This window comes from Eublepharis macularius, chromosome 12 (genome assembly GCF_028583425.1).
Source record: "Eublepharis macularius isolate TG4126 chromosome 12, MPM_Emac_v1.0, whole genome shotgun sequence".
Taxonomy (NCBI): domain Eukaryota; kingdom Metazoa; phylum Chordata; class Lepidosauria; order Squamata; family Eublepharidae; genus Eublepharis; species Eublepharis macularius.
Window position 1 is genome coordinate 17,847,638 of NC_072801.1, and position 11,559 is coordinate 17,859,196.

General features: G+C 44.0%; 1 protein-coding gene across 2 annotated transcripts; it reads left to right on the forward strand.

Annotated features, from left to right (window-relative positions):
* The first annotated feature begins 2,948 nt into the window (after positions 1-2,948).
* On the forward strand, positions 2,949-10,248 carry LOC129340178 (transmembrane protein 238-like). Of its 2 annotated transcripts, XM_054994798.1 has the most exons (3): positions 2,949-3,491; positions 5,828-5,905; positions 9,671-10,248. In XM_054994798.1, exon 1 carries the CDS (start codon positions 2,984-2,986, stop codon positions 3,413-3,415), a length of 432 nt encoding a protein of 143 aa, XP_054850773.1. In that variant the 5' UTR covers positions 2,949-2,983; the 3' UTR covers positions 3,416-3,491; positions 5,828-5,905; positions 9,671-10,248. The 2 variants fall into 2 exon arrangements, with proteins under 2 accessions (XP_054850773.1, XP_054850772.1); XM_054994797.1 differs by lacking the exon at positions 5,828-5,905.
* The last annotated feature ends 1,311 nt before the right edge of the window (positions 10,249-11,559 follow it).

Here is an 11,559-nt window from a genome sequence, read left to right on the forward strand (position 1 = left end):
ATTGGAAAATGGCTTGTTCAGCAAACGAGGCAGCTGGAAGTGATTGCGGTATCACCAAAATAGTGGACCATTAATGCCACATTCAGCTATTTTTGTTGTTAGCAAACCCTGTTGGGGATAAATTGCGTATGTTACATGGACTACAGATGTATTATCAAGCAGTAATTATTCAAACGTGCCCTTGTTAGTTTTTACACAGTAGAGTGCACTGATAAACAATTTTAAGAAACTTTCCCTTTACTGCTAACAGTCCTTTTAGCATCTGATGAAATAAGAAACACCCTGAGAGTTTGTGCATTATGAATTTAAACAGTCCCCTTATTAGCCTGAAGGGTGCAACTGATGCTTTTTGCCATGCCATCTCCTTTTGTGAATGAACTATTCTCTGTCATTTTTTCCCTAGGCCCTCAGTTCTTTGGGAAATACCGTAAACTCTGGAATGTCTTTGACAAACCCACTCACCACCCAAGATGTATCTACATCTCTTGCTGATGCCTCAAAAAATGAGACCATTCTGCCCAGAGTGTGGAGTAAATGTCCGTATCATAACAGGCCTATTACACTTGCAGCCATTGGACTCCTGTTATTTCTGGGTGGGATTGTCCTCTCTGCCTTGTATTTCGCCCAAGCTGGAGGTGTTCCATCTGCTGTGGGACCTGTTTGTCTTTCTGTTGGACTGATGTTTCTTGTTATGGGAATGGTGTGGCTACCCATTGTTAAGCAGACCAGAAGGAATGATGAGTTTTTAAGGACAAAGCATGCAAGGAAAAGTACAGGACCCAATGTTTAACATCTGTGCTTTATGTGGGCTGCTGTTTGCAAACTCTCCATTTCCATTTTACTTTGGGTTTTTTGACACCATCATCTGTGTTTTAAAACCACCTTTGCCTAATGTGAATATTGTATTTCTCCCATTCTGTCTAAAAGCAAATATTTTCAGCTTGCTTTTGTTGGCCATTTGTTGAAAGCTTCTCATATTTGTATCAGCATTACAAAATAGCAAGACGACTTTAAATCATGGTCTTAATTTGAATAGAAATACCTAGGTGACTAGTCTGAGTTTCCATCTTCCAGATGGGTAATTATTGAGATTGCTGATATGTTGCGAATGTACACTTCTTTTTCTTGAAATAAAAATGCTTTCATATTCTTATTTGACGGAACTTGTGTGTGTGGTCTTTTTGTAATCCATTGGTCCAAAATAGGCACCCTTGGATCAAGCTGAGTGCCTTGAGAGAAAAAGACGAAGGATGTTGTATGTATTGTCGAAGGCTTTCACAGCCGGAGAACGATGGTTGTTGTGGGTTTTCCGGGCTGTATTGCCGTGGTCTTGGCATTGTAGTTCCTGACGTTTAGTTTCACACTGTAGTTTCACACTGAGAGATCTCTGTCTTTTGGTGCTACACCTCTGAAGATGCCAGCCACAGCTGCTGGCGAAACGTCAGGAACTACAATGCCAAGACCACGGCAATACAGCCCGGAAAACCCACAACAACCATCGAAGGATGTTGTCTTCTCAGATACTTTTGAGGTGCTAATTGAAAGAAGGGGGAGAAAACACACTTGTACATAAATAAAAAACATGAGAATGAAGCTGTTTCCACAGATATGGGTATAGCAATCCTTTGAGGAAAAGTGCACTAAAAAGGTGTGTAACTATGTTATGTGAGAAATGTGTTTATTCAGAAATCTCTGTGCAGTCAGAGAAAACATGCATCTATAAAAAATGTGAAAATTAAGATGTCTCTTCAGCCAGTTTTGAGGTCCTTGGAGGAAGACTGGAATAAAAAGGCAATTATATAATACACAACCTAGTCTACCTCACAGGATCGTTGTATGGATAAATGGAGGACGATGCTGTAAGCTACTATTGGTTCCATTGCAGAAAAGGGGTGGGGTATAAATGAAGTAAATAAATAAATAATACATAATTGAAGCAGGGGTGGGTTAGGTAAAAAGTTCGTGGGTGGGAAGGAGAAAGAGGAGCATGGAAAGGTTGAGGATACGGAGACTGCCAGGGGAGAGAATGAGAAAATAGTGTGGGGAAGTGGCTGCAGAGGAAACTGAGGTGCTCCCCACAACTTCTCCACCAGGCAAGTGGCCCTAACCCAGCTGCTGGCCCCACACAACTGTCTCCTGCAGAGAGGCTACCAGAGGGAGGGAAAGCTGGACAGAGGGCAGAGAGAGGTAAGATGGCTGATGGGGGGGAAAGGAAAGAAGGAAGCAGGGGAAAGGGAGAAGCTACGGGGCTTTCAGGAAAGGGAAAGAGGAAATACTGGGGGAGAGGGAAATGAGATGCCCTTGCAGCTGCTAGGGTTGCCAGCTCCAGGTTGGGATATTCCTGGAGATTTGGGAGGTTGGAGCCGGGAGAAGGTGAGGTTTACAGAGGACCTCTGTGGGGTATAAAGCTGTGGTGTCCACATCCCAAAGCAGTCACTTTCTTCAGTAGAAAAGAGCAAGAGTCCAGTAGCGCCTATAAGACTAGCAACATTTGTGGTAGGGTAGGAGCTTTCTTCAGATACATCTGAAGTGAGCTGTGGCTCACCAAAGCTCCTACCCTACCGCAAATGTTGTTAGTCTTAGAGGTGCTACTGGACTCTTGCTCTTTTCTGCTGCGGCAGAGAGGCTAACAGGGCTCCCCGCCTTGAACCTTCCCACGGATCTCTGTGGCCCGCGACCCCAAGGCCCCAAGGGGCGCTTGGCCGCCCTCCGGGGCTCCCCTGCTCCTGCGTCGGTTATTTCCCGCGCCATTTCGCGCGCCCGAGCGTTTCTTCGTGTTTCTGTTCCACTCTCCCTGCCGGGCGCTCCTGAGAACCGGCCGAGGCGCCATCCCCATGTTCCTCGCCCCCGCGTGTGTGCCTGAGGGGCGCGGAAGCCTTCGGGGAGAGGAGCCGCCTTCCCCGCCCGCCACCTGCCCAGGGGCGCGGCCGGCCTCAGGTGAGGCGGTGCCAGGCGCTGCCTTCGCGCCGCTGGCGGGGTCGTGATGCCAGCCGCCGCCTGCCCGGGCCCCGCGGACCCCAAGGGCGGGCGGCTGGGCCGGTGCGCGGCCTCCTTCTGGCTGGCGCTGGCCTTCGACGCGGTGGGCTTGTCGGCCCTGCTGAGCGGCGTCTTCGCCGACGTGGCCTTCGCCGACCTGCTCATCTACGGCGGCGGCATCGGCGTCTTCCTCAGCCTGGCCTGGTGGGTCTTCTGGTACGTGGGCAACCTGGAGGTGCCGCCGGCCGAGCTGCAGGACGACGTGGGCCTCCGCCCGCCGCCGGCCCGGCCCGACGGGGGCCGCGGGGCAGTCAGCGTCCGCGTCCGCGCCTTCAGCCGCCGCCTCTCCGCTGCCCTCTGCCGCCCTCAGGGCAGCGCCGCCGGGGGCCGAGTCGTCTGCTCGGCCGCCGCCCTCGAGCTGGAGCTGCAGCCGGTCTGAGGAGGGAAGGAGCCGGCGAGGAAGGCGGGCAGGTGGGCGGCAGGCAGGCGGCGCTCTTGCCTCCTCAGGCCGCCAGGTAGGTGGCCGCGGCTCGTCCCCTCCCTAAAAACGCGGGCGCGGCTTGGCTCTTCGGCCTCCGGGGAAGTGGAGGGATGAGGGAGGTTAGAGAAAGAGATCCAGCGGAGTTAGCCGTGTTAGTCTGCAGTAGCAAAACAGCAAAGAGTCCAGTAGCACCTTAAAGACTAACCGACTTTATTGTAGCATAAGCTTTCGAGAACCACAGCTCTCTTCGTCTGATGCATGGAGGGTATGGAGAAACTGGCCAGAGATATATAGGTGGGGAGGGGGGAGAGGTTGCAGGGAGCGAGGGCTGTGTAGATGCAGATCAGTTGCAAAAGTGATGAAAGAGGGGGAGTGCACAGTCCAGGCTGGGTGTGACACGCACGCACGCACGCACACACACACACACAACCCCCCCCCCCCCCCCATAGCAGAATCTGGAATGCCTGAAAGGCAGTTACTTCTGATAATGAGATAACCATTCATAGTCTCTATAGACTATGAAATCTTATAGACTCTTGGAAGCATATGCTACAATAGTCTTTAAGGTCCTACTGGACTCTTTACTATAGAAAAAGAGAGAGAAACTAATCCTGCAGGTTTCATTGTTCTCTCCATTTTACCCTCCTGACAATTCTTTGAGGTAAGTGAGGCAGCGAGAGGCTGGTCCCTGAGCACCCTCACAACCCGGGAGTGGGTAAAAGTCAGATCTACATGATTTTAAACGGATTCTCATGAATTCATATGATTTTTATATTGAAACAAAAAGAAAAGGTTGTCCTATTATAGATCATATCCTAGTCCACAGACAGCGCTGAAACAATCATGCTGCACCCATCCCTCAGTGGAAACACCATGACACAAAAATGTCATAGAAAGCACAGTATTACGTACTGGGGTTGGCCCCGCAAGTGATTTCAGCCAGACCACGACTTCAGCTCATAGTATAGTTTATTGTACAAGAGAAGAACAACAGCCCCCCCCCCCCAGGGGTCCGCAATATATACACTCCCAACTCCACCCCCAAGTCCGTAACTGCCCAATAAGAGCGCGGGCTTTAGGATCCTTCATTTGCATGCTCTAAACAAAAGGCAACATGTTTACCTGATTACAATTGGCTCCCGTCCAAGGGATAGTGATTGGTTGCGAACATCCCAATTCCTAATAGGATTGGCTATCTGAGGAGCCCTGTTTCCCTCGAAGCTAGCCCAATGCATAACACACAGATCTTGATGGATCCTCTGGATTTTTACATTGGGTCGCCCAAAATTCACCGTAGAATCCAGTCATGTCCATAGCTACAGAATGAACGACGAAAATCACCCACCCACCACTTCATGACCACCACGGCACAAAAATGTGGTTTCAAGGCAAGGATGCTCAACACATCCTCTGCTTTCAAGGCACAGGTCCTCATGCATTTTCACATGGGTCCACCAAAAACTCACCATACAATCCCATGTCATGCCTTTAGCTACAGTTTGCTGCAAATAAATAAATAAATCATGCATCCACTGCTTTCTTGTGCTACCACAGTGCAAAAATGTGGTTTGAAAGAACGGATCCTCATGGATCTTCTGGATTTTTTCACAGGGTTACCAAAAGCTCACCATATAATCCCATATCATGTCCAATGCCATAAATTGCACCCCCCCCCGCCCCAAATCATGTACCCACCACTTTGTTAAGCCTTATGAATTCATATGATTTTTACTTTTAAACAAAATTTTAAAAACTGTCATATTGTAGATCATGTCTTACTCTACAGGCAGCAGCAAAATCATCATGTACTCCATGCGTCATGGTTTTACCACAATGCAAAAACATGGGTCACCCCAAACTCACCATCCAATAAGATATCATGTCCATCCCAATAGATTGAACCACAAAAATGTTAACATCCACCACTATGTGGGGTTGCCAAGTTGCAAAAACATGGATGCAAGCCACAGATCCTCATGGACCCTCAGGGGTCATCCAAAACTCATGATACTATCATGTCCTCTGCCACAGATTCCACCACAAAAATCATGTACTCGTTGCTTCATAGTGCTGCCATGGCACCAAAACGTCTTTGTATGGAGCCCGAAGATTTCTATATGGGGTCCTCTAAATGAAATTATCACATTCATATGCATTCGTGAGGATTCGTTTGAAGTAATCAGCATCTGGCTTTTACCCACACCCTGTTTTTGCACTATGGCACTGCCAGAAAGTGGTAGGCGGGTGATTTTTGCAGTTTAGTCTGTGGCTATGGACATGATACGGGATTGTATGGTGAGTTTTGGGTGGCCCCTTTGTAAAAATCCTGAGGACCCACAAGGATCTGTACATTAGATCCATGTTTTATAGGTTTGCTGGTGACACAAAGCAGTGGAGCCAAAGATTGTGGTGCCATCTGGGTCCATGGCCACGCTGAAGGATTGGATGGTGAGTTTTGGAGGACAACATATAGAAATGTTGGGGCTCCATAAATATCCATGCTTTGAAGAGGATTCAAGAGGATCCGTGCTTTCGCACCACGTTTTTGTGACACGGAGGAGCCAGCAGTGGGGGATGCGTGCTTGTTTGGGTGCTACCTATAGAGTAAGACATGATCTGTAATATGACAGTGCTTTTATTTTGTTTCAAAGTAAAAAATCATATGAATTCATGAGGATCTGTGCCTTGGATTTACATTTTTGCACCATGACGGTGCCACATATTTTTAGATTCATGTTTTTTATGTTTCAGTTTGTGGACCTGGCTGTGATATGTGGTTTCATGTTACATTTGTAAGTGTAAAAAAAAAAACTATAGGATCTGTGAAGATCTGTGTGGATCCTGGTTATACTTTCTTCTCAAAGACCCAGTAAGGCGGGTTAGGTTGACAGCAAGTTTTGGAGCTCAGTGGGGCTTTCCCCCCACAATGTGTGCCACCCTATGCCATCATACTGTATTCACATGCACTACTGTCTCGAAGGTTGCAGGTAGATCCAGGAGGAGCCACAAAGAAGCATATGCAGTATAAGTGCTTGGGTGGGCTGAAAAGGGGTCAAAAGTGATTATAGATAATGGGTGTTAATGATGTTAGTTTCAGGTAGTTAGCTGCGTTGTTGTGCAGCAGAACAGCAGGATTTGAGTCCAGTGGCACCTTAGAGACCAGTAAGATTTTCAGGGTATAAGTTTTTGAGAGTCAAAGCTCCCTTCTTTATATTGGTATCTGAATGGTGCCTGAAGAAGGAAGCTTTGACTCTTGAAAGCTTATGTCCTGAAAATCTTGTTGGACTCAGATTCTGCTATTAATGACATTGCTTGTTTACGAGGATCTGTGTCTTGGGAGTAAGGTTCAATGGGCTGAAATAAGATAAGCTTCAAACATTATTGAGTCTGCCCAGTAGATTGCAAGGACAAAAATGATGTGAGGTTTCTAAAACTTATAATGTAAAGTGGCTCTGTTAAGCAGTCACCAGCCCTTATGCTGTACTTTATACTTTGACAATATCTGCTTTACCAATAATACTTGGAGTACTTTAGTAATATAAAAATTAAATTACTGATCTGTAAAGATAAATAGGTTTTAAAGTACGCTATGAACGTGGCTCTCTGTTACATACAGAAAGAGGGTTCCGCTCAAACCTTATTGGAAGTGAAACAAGAATCTCTGTGTTTTCAAGATCAGGTTCTCATCTAACAAGAGCAAGTGCTTTTGTTGCCTCTATAACAAAGATTAGTTGACACCAGCACAGAAAAACACCAGAAGAATTCTATTCTATATAAAATGCTTGTAGAAATTCAACAACTCAAGAGGGAAACCTCCTAGTAAAACTGGTCGTTGAAAAGCTGAAGCTCAAGGAGATAGAAATTGGGGTTACAATGAAACACCCTGTAAACATATATAGAATGTCAATTTCACTCCTGTGTTACACACAATACGTATCTATTCCAATTCATTACATACAAATAATCACGTAGTCCAGTTCCCAATAATATTTATCATGCATAAATTGTTGTGTTGTTCTATGTACGTCCTTTCTGTTTTTATGTTGCCTTTCTAGAGCACACTGAATCGCTCGGCATGGAATATACACAAGCCGCTTGTCTTCCTCCAATGAGGTGAAGTAGAAGCGGTACTTCAAAGATGTTGACTACGAGCTTTGCCGGCTCTTTTGTTATAGGCTCGTTTCGAGTCTTGTCTTCTTCTGGCCAATTTTTCTATATAATCAACAGTGATATATTTACTCAAAGGCATTTCTACTTAGAACAATAAAGAAAAAAAGTTGTGGACTTACAATTTCTTCCAATAAATCTTTCTCAAATCCAGGCTACAGAGTAATCATTACAAGTTGGGTGGGGCCCCCTGGCTGCTCTGCAGTATTTAACCACACGCTCATTGACCTGCTTGTCCTCTTAAAGTGCACATAGCTTCAAAGAATATATATCTATAATACCCCACATTGACCATTACAATAACATGGTATATACCTAATTTCATAATATCCATGCAGTATCCAGTTCAAACGAATACATTATTAAATCAAACGAATACATTATTAAATCAAATATTCTAATTTTTCACATACTAAATAGCAATTCATGATTTTTTACAACACATCTATCAATATATGCTTGTTTTAATAATTTTAATAAATACTTATTTCTATCTCCTTGAGCTTTGGCTTTTCAACTACCAGAAATTCAACAACTGCCATGCACACACATTCTCTCTTGTGGCTCCCACATTATGGAATGTCTTATCCAATGAGGTTAGGAAGACTCCCACTCGCCTGGCTTTCCTCGGACTATGCAGAACTGAATTATTCAGGAGGACTTTTACACAGATAATTAGGGCTGCAATGTAATGAAATGTTTCAGAAAGATGCTTTGGTAAAGGTACAGATACTATAGACTATAGTGCAATGTATAGTACAAATTGTCAGTTGCTCTGTGCTCTTACTATGTAACTTTTGCATTGACTTAATGTGTCCCATCTCATTCAGGAGCAGTAGTGATGGAGGTTGCTCCTGTCCGAAGAATTAGTTTTCAGTCTCTCCCTCAGTCCTGGATTCTCAGGCGGTGGCTCTTTCTCTAGAGAGCCACATCCTTGTTACTGTGTCAGTCATCCTTTGGTAATCTTTGGGATCACTTACTGCAGGATGAGTTGCATGTGAGGTTGCTCTCAAAAAGAGCTTGGAAACTGCTACTGATGCTGAATGCATTTGCTTGGCTCTGCCTCCTAGCAAGCAGAAGGCGTGACTCTCTGGCTAACAGTCAGCTTCTAGGTGTCCAATTCACTTTCCAAATAATCTTTTCAGTAAACTTCTCTGTATTTTGAGATCTACAAGTGAGCTCTTGTTCTCTCTTCCTTAACTTTTGCAAACTTAAATTTGTGAAGGCATCAAAATGTAAACAGATTTGCATAATCTAGATGGGTAGCTGTGTTAATCTGTATGTAGCACTAAAAAAGAACAAGAGTCCAGTAGCGCTTATAAGACTAACAAAATTTGTGGTAGAGTATGCACTTTCATGAGTTTCGTTAGTCTTATAATTGTTAGTCTTATAGGTGCTACTGGACTCTTGCTCTTTTCTGTTGATTTGCAGGAGTTAGAGTGACTGTTCCATTTCGCCACCCACCCACCCTGCCCCGCCCACAATATCAAGAAACAGAATCTCATGAGTCATGACTACATGAACCCTGTGAGAAGGTATTAATCCTTTGAGAAGAACATGGTAGCTTTTAGAGACAAAGGAGTTAGCCGTGTTTGTAGTTGCAAAATTATGCTACAATAAAGTTAGTTAATCTTAAAGGTGCTACTGGACTCTTTACTATGATCGCTTTTGAATCCCAGGAGTTCTAGAATTTTTTTTTAAAAAGACTGATAAGGCTGAATGGTTTGACTGAGAGGCAAGGAAATCCAGTGATCATAAAAGAGGCGACTCATTGAAACTTAAGAAGAGCTTGACTAATTATTGGTATTACACTTTGTGAAAGTGAATGTAAGTACCAGTGGTAATCAAGAAGAAAATGTCTATTTAAACCGTGAAATTAGGTTGTTGCCGAGTCCAAATGAAGATGCCACAAAGCCTGCATGTCTTGTTCATTTCATGAAGCAACTTTTAAAAAATGCGAAATAATTTCTCTTATTTCTCAAAAGGAATTGTATGAAAAATAACTTATTTGCTTTTGTTGTCTCCCCCCCACCTTCCCCTCTTTAGGATTTGTTGAAGGCTGTTACTGCCGTTTATGGTGGAAATCAAAAGGGAATATCATCCTGGTCATTGGGAGAGAAAAAAAATTTCACTGAAGAATGTCGTGCCTCCCTGGAACCGCACTGCATGATTAAGCTACATCTCTGCCAAATACATGCTTCAGTTTTATACTGTACAGCCTGCATCTCAAGTGATATAAAAGATTTGCAGTCATTCAAATTAAAATAACTTCTGGGCGGGGATTTTTACAGTTTCTAAAATAAAAACACTGGTTTGGAAAGAATCTTAGCACTTCTGCCCTGATAATTAGGGGCATTGATCCTGCACACAGTTATGTATGCAAATAATTAAAACATGTAGAAGTATTTATAGAATGAAGATCTTGGACAACCACCATTCATCATCCTGTAAGCAAAGCATGGATGCCTTTGAACATTGTACCACCCACTCATGGCATTTGTGTAGATGTTCTTATATCCCTCTGTGGTGGGGATTTAGAAATTACTGCTGCAGAAGTTTAATTTCATGATTTTTGCCTTTTTGTATTATAAATATACTTAATTAAATATCCAATCTTTTAAAAACTGAGCTTTTCTTTGCCTTTTCCAGGTTGGAATTAGAATTACTGGAATTTAGAAGAATTTAATATCCCAGTTAGTTTTTGTGGGAAAAATCAATATATTCAACAACAACATGAACCTGTACCAAATATTTTTCAGAACAAAATTTGAGTCCACTGGCACCATAGAGCCCAACAAAAAATGTCAAGTTATAAGCTTTTTGTGTGTCAAAGCTTTCTTCATCAGATGCAAACAGGAATGAAGATCCATCCGCCTTTATATCCCCTTTGGGGAAATTTTATAACTGCTGATTCCAAGTAGAAGAAGGGCTGAGACACATAGTGAAAGTTATCTGCAGCAGAACATATCATGGGCAGAAGATGCCAAATACATTTCTAAATGGGGAGATTTTGCCATGAAGGTTACTAGCTGATCTTGGCCCATTGGTGCTCTCCCCCTAACCTACCTCACAGGATTGTTATGAGGATGAAATGATGAAGAATCATGTATACTACCCTGAACTCCATTGTGGAAGGGTGGGATAAAATGTACCAGGCAGAGATACATGGATAGAGATATATAGAGAGAGATGGATTTGTGGCTATAAGGAAGAGACACAAGGATATAGCTTCCCTAGCACTGGCATGTGCTAAATAAAGTCCAGAGGTAGGGCACGTGCAGATGGCTGTATGCATGCGGAGCGATCAATGGGAATGGTGGTGTACTGTAATAGATTGCAATTTGAACACAGACTTTCTTCCTTTCCCCCCACATTAATGCCAAGCAACCATTGCTTGTTCCAAGGCTGAGATATGCAGGCAAGAATTGTGGGATCCTGCAAATAATGCAAGGATATAGAAAGAGGGTAATTGGTGTGGAAAGTAAGGAGAGTGCAGAGACTTGAGTAGATTCAACTCTGACCTGGGGTCCGAGAACCTGGGCCAAAGGGTATGTGGGGAACTGTGGTCCTCTTATCCCGCAGCTCTGAGTCAAGGAACGTTTAGAGAAATGTGTGCTGATCCCTGATGGCGGTTGTGTTGCTTTCCTCACTTGAGCTAGTTTTTCAGCCCTCCCCCTGTAGCCTGTTCCACAAATCTAACAAGGTTGGCTGCAAATAAAGACTTTCCACATTATAAATCCGCTTTATTATACAGGCAACTGGCTTTGGCCAGGTATGGCTGTATACTGTAAATTAACATTCCTTCAACCACCAGGATCTTTAATGCAATAATTTCTTAAGAAGCTTCTTGGTACTCTTGTCAGACCCTTCATCTGTCAACTCTGACTGGTAGTGGCTCTCCAATGTCACAGGTAGAGCTCTTTCACATCACATTG

What these genes read in the sequence shown, in the direction of transcription:
- LOC129340178 (XM_054994798.1), top strand. Translation starts at nt 2,984, where the DNA reads ATGCCAGCCGCCGCCTGCCCGGGCCCCGCGGACCCCAAGGGCGGGCGG.